The following is a 23,095-nucleotide window of genomic DNA, read 5'->3' as shown; positions in this document are numbered from 1 at the left end:
TCTTTGTTTGTTGTGTAGTGACAGCTTTTGTGAGTACACCGACATGATTTCCGCAGTGTCTTGGGCTGAAGACATGGAAGCTCTGCAAAAAGAGGGACTAAAGGTAAAGCTAGAGAGAGAGAGAGAAAGAGAGAGAGAGATCCTTTTAATCCTTTATGCTCTTTATGCCCTCGTCCTTTGAGAAATGATCATCCTAACGAGGAAAGAGAAACCCTTAATTTTAGCTAGTGGGAACACCATCAAAGACTTTAAAATTATGTCAAGTAAGGTATTACTATATGGGTATCAATGATTTAATTCGATTCAGTCTTCTTAAAAAATAGAACCAAATTTAATCATTAGGAAGTACGCTCGAACCGAACCAAATCTCACTTTGAACTGAATATGAATCGAACTAAAAATCCAATTTGATTTGACTCGATTTTCGATTTTCAATTTTTCATTTTTCATTTTTATTTTTTTATTTTATTTTATTTTTCCTTTTTTGGTGGTTGAGGGCCGGCGATCTCCGTCGGCCACTAATCGAGGGCTGGCGACCCCCGCCAATCGCGGGCAAGGGGTCACAACCCCTCGCAAACGAGGCGTCGCGAGTCCTCGCAGCCCTTGCGGTGACTCTTGTAGGCCCTCAGGCACAAAAAAAGGAAAAAAAAAAAAACAAAAGAAAAAGGGAAAATAAAGAAATTAAAAAGAGATCGGTTCGGTTCGGTTCGGTTAATCGAACCAAACAGAAATGAATTGAAAAAAAAAAGGCTATTTTTCATTTAATCGAACCGAAAACCGAATTGAACCAAAATGCACAAACTTTTGGTTATGTTTAGTTCAGTTTTTTGGTTCAATTTTGACACCCCTAGATATTAATACCAAATCCTCAAATTTGTACTAATGACCCAAAATATCTTGTGGCACAGTTCTTGCTTAAGACGACCAGTAAAAATCTCATGTGGCGGCTTGGGTAAACGGAGATGACGTGAATTTGAAAAATTCTACTGAAAAATTCTACACTCTATCCGGCGTGACACCAATACCGCTAACCCTTTTCTTCGTGCTACCCATACTCACAAATTCGTACCAGTGATCCAAAAAATACATACGAATTTAGATCCGGGAAATTTAACCTTGGCGTAAATGTGATTCAATGGCCGGTCGTGACCTAATTGTTGGGGATTTTACATTTTTAGAGACTCGTCTCTCACGGACGTAACGTGAAGCCGGGTACCCAGGACCAGAAATGTTGGGTCCACAGTTACCAAAGCTAGGACATGAACTGTCGTTTTTGAAATTGGTTAGAAATTTTTTCAGTTAAGTGCTTAATAGAATTGCATGTGTTCCTTCATATATGGCTTAGATTAGAGTCTTTGGTGGAATTTCGTACACTACTTAGCATATTCATGTAACTCTTATCTCCGTTTCTTCTTTGATCCCGCATGCCCAAAAAATAAAATAAAATAAAATGGACTTGCCGTAAATTTCGTGAATTTACCATAATTAATGGCACTTATAAATACTAATTTTACTTTACGAGTCATAACTTATTTCTAGTCGTCGTAAGTTGTTTCCACTTGTAATAGTAGTAATATACATGTACGGTAACCTATTTATAGAAACACTTAGTAATTAACCAATAGCATGGTGAAACATCTCAAATTGTCCAAATTAATGGTAGCTGTGCTTAGTAATTGTCCTCATTGTAGGTTTTCTATAAGTCCTTGTATATGACAAGTAATCATTCTTTACATATAGTAGTCTAGACCTGCACTCTACAATCCTAATATTCCTTCACAATTAACAAATTCTAAAGTCATGCGGTGAGTAATTATTTTTCATACATCGTTATTTTCCTTAATAAAAAGTGACATTGACATTCTTAATGTTGGCATTTTCCTTTAATAATTGGTAAGTTATCATCCTTTTAAAAGTGGGTGATGGCTCGAACTTCTTTCCTTTTAACCCAATCATCCATCCATCCATCCTATTAAATCGGGATTGGTCCTGTAAGGGTGCGTTTGGTTACATTTCTATTCCCAGGAACAATTTCTGTTCATAAATAGTTTTTTTATTTCCATTTCTTGGATGAGTTTCTAAGCAAACGAACGTATTTGGTAACTACACAAAATTTCTATTCACGAAATAAAAAAAGAGTAGAAATAGTTTTGGTACGACCCTAAAAATTTCTATTCCTATTTTTTTTCATTTAATTATAAAAATGTCATGGAGACTTAGCGGTTCATGTTTGATAAAACTGAACTATTTGTAAGTACTTATTTGATCAAGATATTCTATAATGGTCTCGGAAAATCCAACGTAATAGTTGGTAGGGGTGTAAAAAATACCATACTTGACCCGGTCCGACCTCACCCTAAAATTTCAAGGTTTTTTTTACTTGGGCTTGGTCATGAGTAAATGATTTTTGGTAATTTGACAGTTCGGACAAAGTCGCGACGGTTCTTTTTTTTTTTTTTTTTGCACTTCTTCTTCTTCTTCCCTTCTCACATGTATTCTCAAGAATTCTAAAAAAGTACTATAACCAATCAAAACATAATATCTAAAAATTTAATAAAAAAATTTGATAATATAAACTCTGCCCTCCTCGTTGACTCCCACCACACCCACCTTCGATAAATGAAAAATAGGACTTTAGTAAAACTCAAGTGTTAACATAATTCATATATATAGCTACAAAGCATTCAAATACAAATTTAAATGTTCTTCCGTTGTTGTCAGCTCTTGCATGTTGCATACGAATTATCGATGCATCTTTTGTAAATGTATTTGAGGGTCCTGAAAAAAAAATATTAATCCAGAAATTAAAAAGAAACCAAATCGATTATTTGAATCTAAGGAAGCCAAAACTGTAAATGATATTCTGAAAAAAAAAAAAAAATGGCCCGGCCCAACCGAACGACTTAGGTATATGTAGGTTAGTAACTGGTGGTTATGCTGAGTTTGTTTCTCTAAAATTACCTTGTTTCTCTTTTTGTTCTCAAGAACAAAAAAGCAGATTTTTTTTTTTTTACTTTTTATTTTGGTTCCAAATCTATTCACTCGCTACTAATCTATTTCGGGGAACAGAAAAATGAACTGACTTTATGAAATAGATTTATGTTTTTTTTTTTCTGTTCCGGAGAATAAAAGAACATAAAAATAGAGAAACAAAAACGTTACTAAACAGACTCTAAATTGTTGGACTGCATCATAAAATTTTCGTAATTTTATTTTCACGTCTTTATCATTCCCCATAAAACTGATATGATGGTAGGGGTGTCAAAATCAAACTGAAAAACTAAACCGAACCAAATTGAAAATTTCATTTCTTCGTCATATTAGTAATTTAATGGGAGAATTACTCTTATCCGAAACAAGGGAAAAAAAAAAGGAAAAAGAAAGCTGAAAAATCAAACGGTTGGTGGTTATAAAAAAAAAAAATCAAACGGTTGGTTTGGTTTGTATTAGGTGAAAATTCGAACCGAACCGAATCGTTGGCCCTCCTAATTAGACGTGGCCGGTTCCTAGGCCCAACGGTTCTTTTTGAGCGGGCCTCCTCCCTTTTTTTTCTTAAAAAAAAAAAACCGGGTTGGAAACGGCGGTTCCGGGCCAATCCCGAAAATTATGGAACGAGAACCGGCCCTTGAGGCCTGGTTCCGGTTCCGGGTTGGAACCGTGGGCCCGGTCAACGGGCCGGTTCCGGGCCCACGGTTCATTTTGGCCATATCTACTCCTAATGGCTGGCCGTGCGGAGGGGAGAGAACTATGGTGAATTGCTTAAACGATTCCGTGAACATTTTGTTTTTGAGTGTAGTTTACTGTGCTGGCAGTTGAAATGAGAAAATAGTTAATGTAACGATGACATCACCTCTTAGTGAGAGATTTTTAAAAGTTAAATATCACGTGAGTTGAGATGCGTATCACATTTGAAATATGATTTTTTTCTTGATCAAAACGTTAGCTGTGTGATTGATCGACTACATCATGTCAAATGTGCGATCGACTCATAAAATACTCTCTCCTACTAAAAGATTTGGTGTAGATTTATTGATTAAAAGGATCAGCCGATCCGGACCTTGTTAATTTCTTAATTAGGTTTTTCCGAACAATTTAGGATCCAAGTAAATCCATCTTATTTAACAACCTATATACTGAGAAGTTTTCGTTTCTCTAGTCGGCTATTGAACCAAAAACCCGTAAGAGCTTTAGACTTGTTTATGCTAATTACGTTGGTTTGATGCTAATTTCGTTGATTTTCTTGAATTTATGGATAAATAAGTCTGATGGAGGAAAGATCGTAGGAAGGGTATGGACTGGCCAAGTGCCCGGGACACTTACAACTTGAAAAGGGCAGAGCAACCCCAGCTAAGAATCTTCCCCCTTCATCGACTATGAAAATTTGTCGATAGCCTATTGTAATTGGTAAATTGATTTTACGAAAAAAAAGGAGGGTATTACTTGTTACGTTCATGGTTGTGGATTGATTTCATGCCACGGCAACTTTTGCACTAGCATCGTGGCGTGTCATGTTTTCGTATGTTATCAAATCACGTTACACAAATCAAGTTGTATCGTGTGTGTTCTTTTTACGAACCCGCTACATTTTGGATTGTTGATCATTCATTGATTGATACTATTATATTAGCTAACTAATTGGTTCGTTTCTTACGGATTCTATTGTATATCCCCATTTCATCGGTGGTGATGGCACCGCCGTCGTCTGTGGTGCCGGCAGCAGCTCACTCTTTGGTGATGGTGAGCGGGAATGAATCTCTAGAGTGTGTGTGTGTGTGGGTTGGGGGGAAGAAACGAAACATAGAACATAGAATGACAATTAATTCTCGTTGTCATCCTTGATACGCTCTAATATGATAGTTCTAATTGCATTTCTCATGCTCATATTGCCCGGCGCCAGCGGACGAGACGGTTTCATAAATTCCACTAAGAAAGTTCCTTTTGTCGATCACTCATTTGAAATTCTGGCCCGAAAGCGTCTTCCGTAGCAACTCATCTTGAGAAAAGGCTGGCTACACAAATGCAGGATGAGACAAGCGGCTAATGAGGCTACAAAGATTCACAATTTTGGAGGCGAGATTGGCGTTGGTGTGATGAAGAAGATGGGTGTTGGTTGGCAGCATCTGGATGGTTTTACCGTGTCTTTGGCGTTTTAGACACGTAAGCGTCCAATTTGTACGATTAACGATGACCAAATAGCAGAGACGTCAACGCCAGCAAACGGAGTTACTTTTCCAATGAAACTGTCACATTGAATCTATTTTTGGAAGTTGAAATGCTTAATTGAACGAACAATATTTAGATAAGTTAGTTATGGTATCATAACTCTAGTAATTTACTCCTAAATATTTGTTTTGGACATGGAGAATTATAATCATAATTTATTTTTGCTGTCCGCTAGAGTTATGGTAAGTTGGTAACTAAAGGCGCACATGGCAACACTTTTACTATAGAAATCAACTTATAGAGTTGAATTTTCCACTTTTGGAGAGAAGTAAATTTTTTTTACTCCTTCACGTGGTTTCAAAATTACTTGCTCAAAAAGTAGAAAATAAAGTTGCGTAATTAAACGGATTTCTGCTCTATAAGTTGTGTTACCAAACATATTTTTACTCTAGAAACATTTACGGCAAAAATTCTACTCCAAATATATTGTCATGCGCGACCTAATGTCCCAAGTCACTAATCCTCATCACACACACAATTTATTTTTTTAATAACAAAACACCTTTACTGCTATATTTTCTTTGTTCTCTCCTCAATAACTCGTTTTAAATTTGTCCATTTTTTTTCAAGTCTTTTCCATTTTTGTTAGATAATTTTCTTTGGTGATTTTTGTTTTATATTGAATGCGTCCGTTTTGCATGAACTTAAATAGTTTCATTTCAATTTAAAAAGTTTTTTCATATATGGTTAACATTAACATTCGTTATAAAGTCCCTATAATACGAAACATTTCGATCAGAATGCTTTGACATACTCAAATAGAGATGATATCTTAAGCCATTCACAAACAATTTAGCAATAGCGGAAAATTTACCCAAAAAAATCATAAACTTATTGTGCGGCACTCAATTCAGTCCTAACTCTTTCAATCGTGCAAATTTAGTCATAAACGTTTTGATGTACTTGCCAATGTTGTCATTTCGGCCAATTTTGGCCGAAAATTACTGATGTGGACAATATTTACAATTTTTGAAGAAATTTCTAATTTCTTTATTATATATATTTTTTGTCTTTTCTTTTCTTTTCCAACTTTAGGCTGGTGAGACCGACCGACGCTCACCTAAGGTTAGCAAGGGCCGCAGTGCCCCCGCCCACGATGCACTTGCCCATCCGGGGGAGGGTCGCTGGCACTTGTATGTGGCCGCGGCCTAGAGTAGGGGAAAAAAGAAAGATAAGATAAGATACAAAGAAATTTGAGAAAATAAAAATTATAAAAATTATTCACGTTGGCTATCTTCGTCCAAAATTGGCTAGAAAGACTATATTAACGAATCGTTAAAAATGTTTATGACTAAATTGATATAACTGAAAGGTTGAGGATTGAACTGGCCGCCCCTACAATAAGTTTAGTTTTTTTTTTTTTTGAAAAATTCTAAATAAGGGTCTGAACTGTCTTTGTTATATCAAATAAGGACATGAAGTGAACCTTGTTTTAAATAAGGGCCTAAAATGGTATATCATGCTTCAAATAAGGGCTTGAAATGGCCATGGAGCCTCAAAAAAGGGTATGGCCTAAATGGCATTTTTGTCATTTCTCCTTTTTAATTTTTTCTTTAGTTTTCCTTTTTATTTTTTAAATTAAAAATAAATTGAAAAAAAAAAGAACATATACGAGCGAGAGGGCTCCTCTACCCTCTGACCTGTAGATGGCACCTCGGTGAGGGCCGGTGACCTTGCCAACCTTAGTCGACCTCCCACCGGCTGTGGGGCGGCGGCTATAGGTAGGAAGGCTCTTGTGTGGGTGTGTGTTATTTCTAATTTCTTTTTTTTTTTTTAAATTATAAAAAAATAGAAGAAGGATTGCAAGTGCATGGGAGGGTTTCGAGGGATGGGTATGTCTCTAGTCCGTTTGTGAAGACGAATTTGGTAAATTTGTACGCAATGGGTGGAAAGGAGAGTGGGATGAAGGATGCGTGCAAGGTGTTTGACAATATGGGCGAGAGGAATCTCATATGTTGGAATTCATTGCTTCCTGGGTATATTAGATGGAGAGAAATGGGCAGCGCGCGGAAACTGTTCGACCCTCTCCCGATTTTAGCAGGGGCCTATTGGCCCACACCTCTAGTCGACAGGGTCATTGGTAGCGAGGGCTGACGACCTCTCTAGCCTTTGCTAAACCCCTACCAGTGGTGGGGTGATAGCCCGCCCGTGTAGGTGTGTGTGATTACTTTCTTTTTTTTTTTAAATTTTTTTAAAAAGGAAAAGACAAATAAAAAGAAAAAAAATCAAATAAAGTGAAATAACGAAAATACCCTTGAGACAAGGCCCTTATTCCGCCAACCTTTATTCTAAAACGTAGAAGACTGGCTACCACATTTAATTAGTAGACATGACAACTTTCAAGACATCTACGAACATTCTTAATGTTATATAATGGTGGGCGTCCCATACCATTAGTACATCACCTAATACTCCTCATACAAATCTTAGCTTTCCTATTCTATTTTACAATCAAAATCTAGGAATGCTATACATGCTAAACTTCCTCACAAAACCCACAACCCATTACCTCTCAACCTATTTTACAAACAAAAATTGTTGGAGGCTATCCGATCGTCCACCGTAATCACTATCCCGTTAGATCAACTACACATAAGAGATGGAATTATCCTATCTCCTCAAAGTGATCCCTTCTAAGACGTTGCACCGCCTCGAGGTCCCGATGGACCATGGATATTGAGGTTTCACAAGGGACCTCTCATCATCCCATCTCGCATTTGCTCATGCCATGATACGAACTCAATGGGTATTTAATGTGCCAACCCCACATCAATCCAAATGGTAGCGGTGATACGAACATAAACGATGCCAGTTTCCACATCAATTATGGTTTGTCGGAGGTGGGTCATACGAGTTGGGTACCCAAATAGTGGCTCTCGGGGAAACTCCATTTTTCTCACTTGAAAAATAATGGGGTGAGCAAATAGCCTAGTAAATGAAATTTCTAGGCCTAAAGCATGAACATCGGAATAATACTCAACCTAGCGGTGTAAAAAATTTTAGCATGTAGCTATCTTGTGTTCCATTTCAAGAATATGTCATGCATAATCAATCGTATCCATTTCATGTAAACATAAATGCAACAATGCATTTACTTTTCTTCTCACTTTTGGGCATCATTTTTCAAGAGGTTATATCGGGACTTCCAATAACAAGCAATGTCGGCAATTTACGTGTTCGACGGCACATTTGTTCAATCACTTCATAATGATAAGCGACGTCTACGCCATCGCCTCAAGTAAAATTTTGGTGGATGACGACACTTAATTCCGTTGTTGCGAACAACGGCCACTTGAAAATACGTCGTTTATCCTCGAACCCCTACCCCGTAGCTTCTCGAGCTAACGGAGGCACGTCGATGTCTTTTAATGCCATCCACAAACTTGTGCACGCATGCTTCGGTTATTATCTTTTCTCGTTACCATCATGTAAGATTAAAACGGCGGAACGAAGGCGGGACAAGAGTTTAATCGAATCGTTTTCAATTCGACATACCATTTCGGTGGGGCTCGAAATCGAATCAGCCATTTGAACCACCAAAAATCGGGCCAATCAACCTTGATTTGTACCCGGCCAAGCTAAACCGAATTGGTCCGGTCCGAACCCAGTCCAAACCGACCCGATTTTGTTGGGGCCGAGTTGGACCGGTTCTAGACCCGACTAGGTTTGGGATCGATCCATTCTCGGTCCGTTTGGCCTTGGCAACTCCCATTTTGTCTTCGATTGTTTCCCGCTCGGCATCCTCGAACTCCCTTCCACACAATTTTAACCAAAAACTTGTCGTTAATGCCTTGAGGCTCATGAACACAAGCAATCATAGAAAAATGCAATACCAAATCAAGTAATAAATGGATATTACCGTATTAGATCTAGAAATTCTATTTACCTCTTTACTGTTTACCGCTTCTTGGTTTAATAAAACTAAACAATAACAATGGAAAGATGGTGGAGTGACGATAACAAGGGGCAATAGAGTGCGTGACGGTGGATGAGGCAAAGGACGTGCGGCTTGAGGTGATGAGGCGACGGGAGTGCGTAGCGGTGAGGCGGCGGGTGTGTGAGGCGGTGAGGCGGCGGGCGTGCGTAGGGTGAGGCGGCGCAGCAAAGGGGAAGGGAGAGAGAGAGTGTCGGCCAAGGGGGAGCAAGTAGAGGGAGAGTTTTTGCTAGCTTTTCAAAAGGGGAACCATCCTGTTTATAGTGGGACAACCAATGATTTTTCTCTTGAAATTCTCAAGTTTTAATAATTAAGTTTCCTCAAAAGTTCAAACATCTTAATGAGGAAGCTTCTTGAAGTTTAGATTCTATTTAATGATGGTCATTTATCGTCCTATTAAGAAGCCACCTAGCAAGTCTATCAAATAACTTTGCCTGCTAGCTACTTATTGCTTTTCTATTGATCCACTTGTCCTCTGGGTTTTAGAATAGGTTCTTGACAATTTCTCATTGGTCCAAGTGTTCAAGAAGCATTAATCATCTTAATTACAATATCTTAATTAATTATTTTATTAAGTAGATTATGCTAATTATATCTAAATTAACCTTACTAATTAAAGACGATTAACGAGTTTCGGAATACGGCCAACCTCCGACGAGGGACGGTGGCTGTTGGCGCCGCCCATAGGGTGCCGTCCATGCTCACACCGTCCCTCAAGGCGGCATAAGCCGACGGTTGCCTTGCGCTGGTGAGCCGGCCAACATGTCGTGATCCAGCCTTGCTTTAATTGAATGCTGCCATACCGTAACTAGCTAAACATTTCCCACCCTTAACCCATCAATTCCATTTTGTCCATCCTTGTATATTTTGAGATTCTATGTCATTTTTTTCCATATAAATTCCTAAGAAAGCATCTCCAATCCATTATTAACAACACTTCATTTTATTATAATTAAGAGTATCTTAACTTTACTTATCTTACTATTGTAATCTCATTTATGGTAATTAGGAATGCATTTATTATTTTCTACTTCTTTTTTAAGTTTCTTTAAGAGCAACTTGCTCATCAAGTTTCTTTATAAATATGAACACATTTTTGACATTTAACTTTTCTAACTTGTTTCCCAAGTTTCATTAATGAGATTTCTTCCTATTGATCCATTTGTTCGGGCTAATTATCCTAGGTCCCTAGAGTAGCCACTTATCTTTATTCGATTGGTCCATTTGTATGGTTAATTAATGAACCTCATCTAATACATGAAAGTAATATTGATCTTATCTATTAGAAAATTAACTTATTATTGACTTAATTTGACTTAGTATTGATCTTGCCCCCCTTTTTTTTTTTCTAGAAAATTAATTTACCATTGACTTAGCATTGACTTGGCATTGACTTCATCCTTTTCTTTAGAAAATTAATCTATCATTGATCTAGCATTGACTCCATTCTTATCATTTAAACAATTGACTTACTATTAGTTCAATTAGCTTAACGTTGGCTTATTTGATTCTTAAATGTAAATTCAAGAACTACTTCTTCATACTATAACTTTCTAGGGCTTTTTTTCCAAATTAATTTTTTTTAAAAAATATTTACAAAAATATTTTTTAAAAATAAATATTTATAAATTTGGGCCTTGCTCGATGGGTGAGGTGTCGAGCGAGGCCCGCTCGGCACCCAGCTGCTCACCCAAACCCCTCGCTCGGCGGTTGGGCTGCCGAGCGGCTCTTGCTCAGCGGCCCCATTGCCGAGAAAGGTGCATACCGAGCCTTTTTTTTATTTTTTTAATTTCATATATTTTTTTTAATTATTGATACTTATAATATTATAATTTTTTTTGTGAAGCTTATCTTTATAACATAATTAGCAATAATTAATGTAAAAATTTATTAAGATCTATAATTAATAAATAATGTTGTAATTATGTAATTAATTTAAAATATTCATAAAATAAAATTGGTAAGATGTATGAAAAAAATGAGATTTTCATGATATATTCATCTATTGGAGAGGCATAAATCCAACTGGAAGGTGAAACGGTGATGTGTCAAGAATCGGCAAATCGGGTCAACGACATCAGATCGGGCTCAAATTCGGTCGGTTGAAGCGAAACCGTGTCTTAATCAATATTCACCCCTGTTAGCAGTGACGAACGATGGATTTTTACGATTCGGGATCGTCTAGATGAGTTTTCCTATTTTTTTAGTATTTTCGTGATTTATTAAAGAGAAAAATCTCAAAATTCAATAATAATCATCGTCCTCAAAAATGTTATAATAACACCTTTTATAAGGTATTAACCCCGAACCTAGCCATAGTAGGATTTTAAATATCAAAATTCAAAATTACAAACATTTTTCTTTAATAAATCCTGAAAATACTAAAAAAATAGGAAAACTCATCTAGACGATCCCGATTCGCAAAAATCCATTGTTCATCATTGCCAACGGCAGTGAATATTGATTAGGATGCCGTTTTGCTTCAACCGATCGAATTTGAGCCCGATCCGATATCATCGACCCGATTCGCGGGTTCTTGACACATCACCATTTCGCCTTCCGGTTGGATTTCTACCTTTCCAATAGATGAATATATCATGAAAATCTCATTTTTTTTCATATATCTTACCTATTTTATTTTATGAATATTTTAAATTAATTACATAATTACAACATTATTTATTAATTATAGATCTTAATAAATCTTTACATTAATTATTGCTAATTTTGTTATAAAGATAAGCTTCACAAGAAAAAAATTATAATATTATAAGTATCAATAATTAAAAAAAAGGCCCAATATGGGCCTTGCTCGGCGATGGGGCTGCCGAGCATGCCTCGCTCGGTACCCCAATTGCTGAGCGAGGCCTAAATTTGTAAATATTTATTTTTAAAAAATAATTTTTAAATAATTTTTTTAAAATTTAATTTGGAAAAAGACCCGACTTTCTAATACCATTTTTTTTTGAAAAAAATTCCTAAATAAATTTAATAATCATTGCTTTAAGAAATCTCGAAGTAACTTCTTTTAAAATTACTAAATAACCTTCTCTAAAGTTTATTAGAAAGTATGTCAATAAGATTTATTTTAATTTTTAATTATTTCTAATATAGTGAAAATTCGTCACAACATAGACATATATGATGATGTGGCAACATGAGAAACGGAAGATGACATGGTAAAAAAGATTATGTAAATACGTGTGAAGACGTGCCATAGATTTGTAAGGTGACGTGGCCAAATTATGATGTGAGCGTGCACGGTGCCGTGGACATAAACCCCAAACTCAAAGTTTTGGAGATTGTGAGAAGTCGGTTTCTCACATAAGTTCATTCACGTGTTTGAGACATGACCTCTTTAGTATAATGACTGTATATAAAGCTAGAAATAAGCTCCAAAAGGACAACTTTATGACACAATTATTTGGCAGAATTCAACATTTATGACCTATAAACTATGCATTTTTAAAGGAATTTCAGAAATTGACAGTGTAACATTATCACGGTAGAACTTCAATCACATGTTTATAAATAGCAAAAAAAATATAAAAGTCATAGTGGAACCCATCTCAATTGCTAGCGGGACCATTTATTAATTTCCCGTTCGACGTTATATGTCTATGCATGGGAAATCCAAGCCTTTAGTTTTTTTTAAAGTAAAATAATTAATAAAAAAATATAACACTTCAAATTTGCAAACATAATAATTTGTTCGAAATTCGTACATAATTAATCTTCAATCTTCTAAAATCCAAGAATTATACAATGAGAATCAAACCTCGAATTGGTGACTGTTGCTGAAAATGTCATATGCTAACTAGTTTTACTTCAGGGTACACAAGGTTATATAGGTACATTAAGCTTTTCTTAACATAGTAAGAGAAATTTGACATACGATTCATCTAGTTTAAATTTCAAGTTTACCCCGTCAAATGAATCTCGAAGCTGTCCAAAACCCTAGTAGAGTTAGAATTATTTTAGATATGTACTAAATAACCTAAGATAAAAAAGGAGAGCATTTTGATCGTTAACACGCATCCACGTTCTCAACTATAAAATCTCAAACTAATCTCAAATCTTTTAGGTTTCTACTAATTGCTTCGGAACCCTAATTTAGGGAGTGCCTTTGTTTCCCGAAAAATGAATGATTTGAAAAATATATATTTTAAAAATAATCGTTTGTATGCCTTAAGCAAAGAAAATAAAAAAAAATATTTGCAATGTGCACGAAAAGTATTTAGATATTAATTATTTTCAATAAATGAAAATATTCTTTATTGACTAATTATTTCAAGCGACACAAGCAATCATTATTAATGAAGTATATTTTAAATCGTTTAGCTTTTGCGAAATTGGTAGAGTCGATGATTTGGACATTCAATTACACACATCTCCTTTCCCTCCCTGTCCTGCATTGCAGGATTTTAGCAGTTGGACTGGATTTGGCTTCTAATCATAACAAGATCGCTTTGGCTAATCATGCCCCATTAAAGTTAGAATTTTGCTGGTATAATAATTTTTGGATAACTTAAGAATATAACACTATGTTCTGAGACATAAATTCTTAAAAGTGTGGATCCCATAATAATTTTTAATTATTTATTCTATATTTTTTGTGACTCAATAGACTGTGAACGTAACAATAGTCCAAAAATTATTGTATAATCAATTCTCTCAAAGCTAAGTAATAATTAGGCTCTACCTTTCTTTTTCAATTCAACCCGGTCAGTCGGCTGAAGACTGAGCTTTTACCCAAAAAAGCCGGTACTCATGCCGCCATTAATGCAATCTCTCCACTTCGGCTATGCCCTGCCAAACTCTTCGTTCTCCTCCTGCATGACTCTACATTTTTCCAACCTCTCTCTCAAACAATCCCACACTTTGCCTTCTTCCGGCAGAACCCTCTTAACTTGCCATCCCTCTGGCATCCATGGAAACCAGTCACTGCTGAAGCTGTCTGTGCATTGGAACGCTCTCCGGCGCCGAGCAAAACCGGAGAAGAGATGCTGGAGAAGAAGGGTCATTACGGTCCCCAAGTCTGGTTCGTCGTCCTCATTTCTTCTCTGCTGTGTTTGGTTTTGCTGTTTTCCTTTGATCGCTCGTTCTTGAGTGGCGGCGGACGCGGCGGCAACAATGGGGTCGCTTTCTTCGTCGACAATTATGAGAATTCCATCGATACCCGCAAGCCCGAATCACTACCTTTCGGTCGGAGTCTTAACAAGACCATCGATCCAGCCCCCATTGACAAAGGGTCACTCCTAAAAGCAAACAATACAGCTAGGAATCGCGAGGTTCCTAATGTTGGTCTTAGTCCACCCGGCGTCATTGTGGGGGACAAATCTGATGATGATTCGGCTTCACCCACTAACCAGAGCAGTGAACATCAAAGTATCGACATGGGTTTTGACAGAGGTTCATGCTCTGGCAGATTCATTTACATTCATGATCTCCCCGGCAGGTTCAATAATGACCTGCTTCGGAAGTGTGAGTCACTGACCAGAGGGACAGATGTGAACATGTGTCCGTATATGGAAAACCTGGGCATGGGTCCTGCTGTGGCCGATTCCGGAGGGGTATTGTTGAACAGTAGCTGGTTCAGGACGAACCAGTTCCTACTGGAAGTTATCTTCCATAACAAGATGAAGCGGTATGAGTGCCTGACTAATGATTCATCCCTCGCTTCGGCGATCTATGTGCCGTACTATGCTGGGCTGGACATTAGCCAGTACCTCTGGAGTTCCAACATATCCGTGAGGGACGCCACGGCCTTTGATCTCGTTCGGTGGTTGTCCGGGAGACCAGAGTGGAGGCGGATGTCTGGTCGAGACTATTTCCTCGTGGCGGGTAGGATAGCGTGGGATTTCAGGAGACAGTCTGATAACCCGTCCTATTGGGGGAGTAAGCTGATGTTCTTGCCACAATCTCAGAACATGACGATGTTGTCCGTGGAGTCGAGTGTTTGGAACAATGATTTCGCAATACCGTACCCGACTTATTTCCATCCTTCGAAGGGTGTTGAAGTTGCACAATGGCAAGATAGAATGAGAAAGCAGGAGAGAAAGTACCTGTTTGCTTTCGTAGGCGCTCCGCGACCTGAACTTGAGTTCACTATCCGGGGTGAGATCATTAACCAGTGTCTTGTGTCGAATGGGAAATGCAAGTTGCTCAACTGCAGTTCCAGCACGAGTAATTGCGATGATCCGGTTAATGTGATGAAGGTGTTTCGAAGCTCAGTTTTCTGTTTACAACCGCGGGGAGACTCTTACACCAGGCGGTCGACATTTGACTCGATTTTGGCCGGGTGCATTCCTGTGTTTTTCCATCCTGGCACAGCTTATGTGCAATATGTATGGCACTTACCAAGAGATCATACTAAGTATTCCGTGTTTATCCCATTGGATGAGGCGAAGAAGGTTAGCATCGAACCGATACTCCAAAGCATTCCGGAGAATGAAGTATGGGCCATGAGAGAGGAGGTTATACGGCTGATTCCGAGGATCGTTTATGCAGATCCCAGGTCCAAAGAAAAGAACTTCGATGATGCATTCGAAATAGCCATTAAAGGAGTTTTAGAGAGGATAGGAAAGGTAAGGAAAGCGATTGCGAGCGGGGCAGATCCCAGTATTGGTTTCGCTGAACAAAACCATCAGAAATTCGACTTCCCCATGTCCGAGCCAGAAAAACAGGAAAGAAGGCGCTAAACGAGGGAAATCCTATATGCAGCTGGAAGCAGAATTGGTCGATTTTTATAGGCCTTTCTCCCTCCCAAACTGCCTTCGGGGTCTTGTGTTGTTGATCCTGTCATTTTATTTATAATGTGCAGCTCTGCATATGCCCAAAAGAGCGTATACTATACTTAGATCTCATACATGCAAACCATATAATTCAACAAGAGGAGATCCATTTTGAAGATGTACATTGCAAGATGGCTCTTTTTCATTTTCATTCTTAGTCATTTTACTCAAACTATTACTGAACATTCTGATTAAGAGGCCAGACCTCAATACCTTTCCACGCGATCTTGCTAGAACAAATTGATCCAGTCTTTTTGCCAAAATCGAAATGAGCTATCCTCAGAGGTTCAATACTAGTTTGATCAACTAAGTTCTCGTCTCACAAATTTCGTATGCTCTTCACTCCATTAGCTAAACATTACAGGTTCTTCCACACAGTTTCTTTCATCTGATAGAATCGATCTTTTCTTTTCATTTTCTTTTCAAATGAGTGATGTTCCATTTGGACAGAGGACAACCAAGAGAACTAATCCTGCTATGAGCTCTCAGATATGATGAATTATCAATCCTTGATGTTTACAACTACCCCATCTATTTGCACTCGTAATTTTACAGTACAAATCGTTAGGACAGAGCAATCTAAGCCTTTCCTCAAACACTATGCTGCTTCTACTATGATATGTCAAAGTGTAGACATTGCAGAGATTTTCCCTTCGCATTTGACATAGCCCAAGACGACTTCAATCTTCAGTCAGAAGAAGCAAATTTTGCACCGTTCCTCGTGGCTCCCGAACAGGGCAGGAGAAGAGGAATAATTTCTCCGGTCTCAAGATAAAATCAGAAATAGACAGTGTGGTTGTACAGCGAGAGATCCATCTACTCATGCGATTTGTAGTTCATTGGTACCGGAAAGACAGGCGCCCCAAAAGCTCATTTCAGAATGTTTGGAGAAGAGACCATGTGAAACTCGACTTGCTGAATGTTGCTGCTCATGTCCCTCGAGTAGATTGCAGGTCTTACCAATGTAGAGAAGTACACTAGCAGCAGCCTTGAGCTTTCTACCATACACTCAGGATTCAAATAATATTCCTCGGATGTTTTAAGCAAAGTAAATAGAATTTTCCAGTACGGCAGAATCCTGAAAGGAACGAACATGGAGCAGACTGTCGCATTGTGGTCCAAACGGGATAACGGAGGCTTCGTTGGACCCGAAACGGTGTTTCAAAGGAACACTCGTAAGCAATAAATCACAATTATGCTCCGTTTATTTAGCGAAAAATGAATGATTTAAAAATTACCTCAAAATGATTGCTCGTATCGATTAAAATAATTAATCAATGCAAAATGATTTCAATATCGATAATATTTATGTCTGAACATTTTCGCCTTTATTGACTTTTGTAAGCAATACGCGCGATCATATTTAGGAAAATATTTTTCAAATCATTCTATTTTTTTTTTTTCACAAAACAGAGTTAGTCTGCTGCAGCAAAATGAACAGGTAAAATGAACAGCAGACCGCCCGAGATCACTGGTCAATCCATGTTCCAAGATGTCATTAGTTTATGATTGCCATGTCGGGCGTGCATGTCTAGGCCTGCTTTTCCCTTGTAATAAAGCCCGTAACGGACGAAAAAGCATCCTGCTCAACGTTGGTAGCAAGTGTCCCCCGGAAGTGTCAGGGACGTAATCATACTCAAATGATACATGAGGTACCGTACTATTGCCCATGCACAAACTTACTTCTCCGGATGAAAGGAGCATGCGAAGAACAATGGGAAGTATTTATCTTTTCTGAGTTTTAAACGGCCTAAGACATAAAATTGTAGCGAAATCTTTGGTCAGATTGATTCCGGATAGCATTGTTTTAGTAACCTGTTCATCATATTGTTGGGCTCTTATCAGCTCCAGATGGTTCCCGATGCACCTGCATTACATTTCTACCAGAGGAATTAAAGAGGGTCCTTTAAAATCAGAACTAAGAGAAGCAACACACCGAATATTTTTCATCACTACACCAACTTCTTACAATCTCCACAAAGAGTTGCAAAGGTTCCTTGGAAATTTGTAGCCATGGGCTCTTTTGCTTTCCCAGTTTGAATGCACCTTTCACAGTTTTCCTTAATCTCGTCATCACTGACCTCCTCTATCTTATCCATTATCTTAGCTCTCCTACTCGCTCATAAAAACCCAGAATTCCTCGAGCTGCCTTGTCAAGCCATGGATCGGAAAGATGGGTATCTTAAGGTCCTCACCAGGATAAAAAGAACAAACTAAAAAAATCCAGCAATTCACACTTAAGGCGCAAATTGAAATACCGCCAGCTACAGTTTCCCCTTCAATGCTTTTTGGTCAATGAGTTACAGCCAAACTGAACCAGCTCCAGGAAATGTAAGACCACAATTTGGATATTCTTAGGTCGTTACCAGATCAATGAGTTAGCCAATAGTTTCTTCGAGCAAACACCAAGAAACGTCATCAGGATTAGATTCTAGTATCTGAGTGAGATGTCAATCTCTCCAACGGTATCCACAATTTGGGTTGCAGCAGACGAAGAACAGAGTCATACCTTCCTCCCCTCTAGCAGTGGCCTGAATAATGACAAAGATGAGATTATTAGCAAATACGGCCATAGAGACATGCATAGCCATGACTACAGTACCCATCGGAAGGACCTAATCATGCAAAAAAAAAATTGAGAGAAAGAGGGGGGGGGGTGGGTGGGTGGGGGGGGGGTGTTGTGGGGGGAAGGGGGTTCTCAAAACACATAATCACCCTACATTTCCTTCTATTTGCCGACTAAACTACATACTCCCCAATCCTCATACAAAAGCGATTACATCTCAATTTTTAAACAAGAAGAGTGGACTTAAACGAGGAGATGATTGCCATTATACTTCTTAGAGCTGCTTTCTGGGAAATAATTTTTGTATCGGCAAACCCTCTTCTGGTGCCTCCTCATGAATATATCAAAATCAGAAGTAACTCTTTGTTCTTTGCATATCAAATAACATATCCCATTTTTCTGCTGCCAGGGATCACTCTTTTGTTCCTCATAAGAGTGAAGGGCAATTATCACTACAACCACTTGTAAAGATTGTGATTTGGTCGATTGACTGACTAAAAACATGTTTTTAAACTAAAAGTAATAGCACAAAGCAACAGTTCCTTGGATATGCCCAGTAAGAAGGCACTTTTTTCTGCAGTTAACCCATTTGATGCATGACTTATTCATCCACAAAATACATGAGGCAGATTGATGTAGGTATTTCCAAGTCAGGCAACTTGATAATTTTAAAGAAACTGTAATTTAGATAAACACATGAAGTTAGCTATACATATATCTAAATAAAGGTATGCCCTGGCTCAAATAGGATTTTATTCTAAAGGACATAGACTAATTAAAGAGAGAAATGACATCCAACATGTTGTTATTTCACTAAATCTCCAGAAGACAGATAGACCACATCTTACAACTACTGCAATTCCTTCCTTTTCAAGATCCATAGTCAAAAGAAGCCACTTTCTAGATCAGAGACTATAGGATCAGTTTGCAGAGTCCAAGATTCTAGTTATAAACCCTCAACCCAAAACCATAAATCTTAAATGCTAAATTAGCTGAATTTCATTTCAAAGTGCAGGATAAGCAATTTACCTGGAAGAAGACAGCTTCTCCATGGCTGCATTGAGCACAACGTACTGATTTTGTACGAGGTAAAGTTGGATCTGCAGCTACATCCTGCAACACTTGAGTGCGCTCCCCGACAGAGTGATGTATCTCATTTCTGTAGACACAGTAGTTATCGGCAACCTCCTGAATGGAAGTTACAGACTTTATGAAACGAATGGAGTAGACCTACTTGATAATGAAGACCCAGTACATGAAATGAAATGACCTCTGATTTTTCGTTCTAAAAACTAACAGTACCAAATTCCAATGTCATATATTCCTGCATGCCCAATCTTTACAGAAGCGAAAGAATCAGCTCCTGTAGACCCCAAAAGGATAAAAGCAATAACAATAACAACAAACGGTGATTTCGCAAAACGTTGGGGAACCTCTGACACCCTCTAAACACTTATACACAAAGCCCAAATGGATGAGGGGGACATTTCAATGAAAGAGGAACATCCACATTATTAGACCTTACAGTCCACAGAGTAACATATACTTCAACTACTAAAATGTAAATGATTCACACATTAATCGGCATATATATGAACACAAGCTTTTGAGTGTCACGAAATGCGTATCCACTATCATTAGCAGCAGTTCGCAGTGCCAGCAAATCTATCGTTCCGCAACAGTAACAGCGGCATAGTCTATTTGGACAAGAAAATATAGAGGAAAAGGAATGACAAGGTTATATAGGTCAGATACAAATTATACTGGGACATTGTAGAATTTGAGACTTGGAGTCAGCACACAGTTTCCCCCCCTTTTCTCCAAGAACAGGTTAAGGAACCATAAGGTAACGCAGGATCATAGGTTACATTTCTCTAAATTGTTCTTTTCAATAAGAAGACAACAGAAGTACCAACATGTTTGGCATACTAAACAAAAGTCAAATTTACATGACAAACTTAACTGAAACAACTGAACCTCAAGGCCATTATTGGACCTCTTTGGGTCCATTACGTGCTTTAATTACTGCAGCTGTCAGGACAAGCAAACTCAATAGTTAGCCAACCCCAATTCATGCAGCCTCTTTAAACAGTCGTGTATGCCCAGTGTTTGGTACAATCATAGTGCCTATACATCATCTATATCCCAGCTTCATCTCTTGTTGGCCTGCGAGCATGCATGCATCTATAGTTGCTTATTAATTTAATTCACCAAGACGACTGTAGTCAAAGAGTAATAACTGACAAAGATCAGAGGATACAAGGAATTGGAGGGGAGGAGACTCTAATGGGAAGTAAGTGATCGTCTTATACATGTGTGTAGCAGAGGAGACCTTATTTCTAAATCATCCAACAATTAATCGAAGGTCTTGCTCAGAGCAATTGCTTTCATGTGCAAACGCAGGGTTACAGATTTGAACTGTACCAAACCAATAATATACCAAAATTACTGATCATGTTTGTCAGGTCCAAGTTTGAGTTGAAAATTCTCAAACCAAAGTTACAAAATCAATAACTCTGGTTCAGACATGTATACCGAAGCAAGCTCAAACTCTCCTACACATCTTACTCTCAAGTGTCAATCTCCAAAGATTCAGCAGGAAAAGCAAGAAGACCGAAAACAGGCAAGCAAACAAACATAGCGTATTTAAGGTTCAGAAATGAAGCAGTACTGTTCCCTAAAACAATGATTCTCTTCTCGATTTTCGCCAGCAAAGTTCACATTGTCACATGTTCTACTGTGAACAAAAAAAGCCAGGAAAATACACGGCTGCCCTTGACATTCGAGCTCAAGTCCCTAAAGGGCTCGAAAAGAAAATGTGGTCAGCTCCTAGGACACTATAATTCTCACGCCAATAAATAAACCCATCGATTCTAGTCCCCCCATCATATATCGTTCCTGGGCCTGAATCGAACATAAAAACACAATGCTCGTTGACTAGAGGACGCAGTGGGAAAAGGATGGACAATGAAGAAGGCAAAGGAAAACTCTTAAAACAGTTTCATTTTAGGGGGGGAAAGAACACCCGACCTGGTGTTCACAGTTGCGGCAAGCAAAGAGGAGAATCTTCTGCTCTCTATCTTCCTTGGGGTACAGTATATTGTTGCTGCAACGGAACAAGAAGGGCAATCACGGTATGCATAATGCAGGAAAGCGCGAGAAGAGGGTCGCAGAGGGAGAACACTGAACTGACCATTCGCAGCAGAATTTCATAGTACTCATCCTGAGCGAATTAGGGTAAAGCTGATCGCTTCGAGCCTTCGATTCGACGGACAACGGTGCTGGTTGCGCCGAAGCGGGGAGCCGGCAAAGGCAGGAGGAAGCAGGTTGTGAGCGAATTGGCGGCTCTGGTTCACGGAAACTATTGAGGAAGACGTTCGCAAGCTGAAGAACTTTGCGATCAGCAGACCCGATAGAGAGCGAAGTAATTGAGCGAAAGCTGGAAATGAAGCGAGGGTTTTAGACTGGGTATCTTGTTTCAAATAAATATACGATGTACTCAAATTATTTATAAAAAAAAAGGACCTGATTAAAGGTGATTTTCTTTGACCCAAAAAAAAAACAAGGGAGATTTTCATCCTTCCCTTTTTTTTGAGTTTTTTTTTTCTATGTTTTTTTGCCATTTCATTTTTTCTTTTTGTCTTTTCTTTTTTTTTCCTTTTTTCTTCCATACCCTCCCCACCCTAGGCCATCGCCGGCCTTAGGTCGCCCTCCCCTAAGTTGGCGTTGGACAAGGGTTGCCATTACCTGCGTGAGGGCTGCCTTTGCCCTCGCTTGTCTTGGCGAGGCTAACCTCGTCAACACTCGCCCGAGTAAGGGTCACCCTTGCCTAGGCCGGCGAGGTCGCCCTCACTAGATGCCGACTTGGGCGATGGCCTAGAGAGGGGAGGGGAAGGAAAGGAAAGGAAGTGGACAAAAAAGAAAAGGTAAAAGGAAAAGAAAAGAAATGAAATGAAACTAGAAAAATAGAAAAAGAATAAAAAAAATAAAAAAAGGAAAGGACGAAAATGCCCTTCGACGGTCCTTTCTATGAAATAATTTGAGCACCTCAAGCTCTTATTTGAGAAAATGAGGATACTTCATGCTATTTTTTTAAATTTTCCCCAAAAATAAAGAGCATTGAAAAAATAATAGCACCCAAAAGTTCTAATACAACTTTTAAACGGGCCGTCTTTCTAATAAAAGGGTTAAGAGTGGAAACACTAGTGCGGGGTTCGACTCCTTAGAGATAGAACAAAAAAAAAAAAAATCAAAACAAATCTAAATCTTAAAATTTGTTAGATTGATGCAATCAACTACCACAATTAATTTCGTCCAATTTAATTAACGAAAAATACCGACCTTTTTTTTCTATATTTCTTTTTAAGACATATGATGCCCATCAATCACCCGATAAGGAAAAAAAAAATCTAAAACCTAAAATGAAAATATAAAAAAGGATTTGAAAAAATCTAACAAAAAAGAAAAGAGGTTAAAAGAAAAAAAAGAATAAGAATTTGAAAAAAAAATAAAAAAGCTAAACATTGGGCAAAAAAAGAGGTCAAACCAATTGGACTCTCTTCCTGCGCTTGAGGGCAA

At 38.2% G+C, this 23,095-nt stretch overlaps 2 protein-coding genes across 2 annotated transcripts; one reads left to right on the top strand and one right to left on the bottom strand.

Annotated features, from left to right (window-relative positions):
* Positions 1–13,960: 13,960 nt before the first annotated feature.
* On the top strand, positions 13,961–16,071 carry LOC115753286 (probable xyloglucan galactosyltransferase GT14). The gene has a single exon (XM_030691835.2). The coding sequence runs from the start codon at positions 14,161–14,163 to the stop codon at positions 15,856–15,858; it is 1,698 nt and encodes a 565-aa protein (XP_030547695.1). The 5' UTR covers positions 13,961–14,160; the 3' UTR covers positions 15,859–16,071.
* A 2,026-nt stretch (positions 16,072–18,097) lies between these two features.
* LOC115757233 (DNA-directed RNA polymerases II, IV and V subunit 9A) lies at positions 18,098–21,950 on the bottom strand. The gene is made up of 4 exons (XM_048271703.1): positions 21,711–21,950; positions 21,548–21,623; positions 19,547–19,705; positions 18,098–18,482 (listed from the first exon to the last, which is right to left on the bottom strand). Exons 1-4 carry the CDS (start codon positions 21,737–21,739, stop codon positions 18,402–18,404), a joined length of 345 nt encoding a protein of 114 aa, XP_048127660.1. The 5' UTR covers positions 21,740–21,950; the 3' UTR covers positions 18,098–18,401.
* Between the last annotated feature and the right edge of the window lie 1,145 nt (positions 21,951–23,095).

The sequence above is a fragment of the Rhodamnia argentea genome, chromosome 1, assembly GCF_020921035.1.
Source record: "Rhodamnia argentea isolate NSW1041297 chromosome 1, ASM2092103v1, whole genome shotgun sequence".
Taxonomy (NCBI): Eukaryota; Viridiplantae; Streptophyta; class Magnoliopsida; order Myrtales; family Myrtaceae; genus Rhodamnia; species Rhodamnia argentea.
The sequence above is the reverse complement of the archived record's forward strand: the minus strand, read 5'-3'. Positions and strand labels throughout refer to the sequence as shown.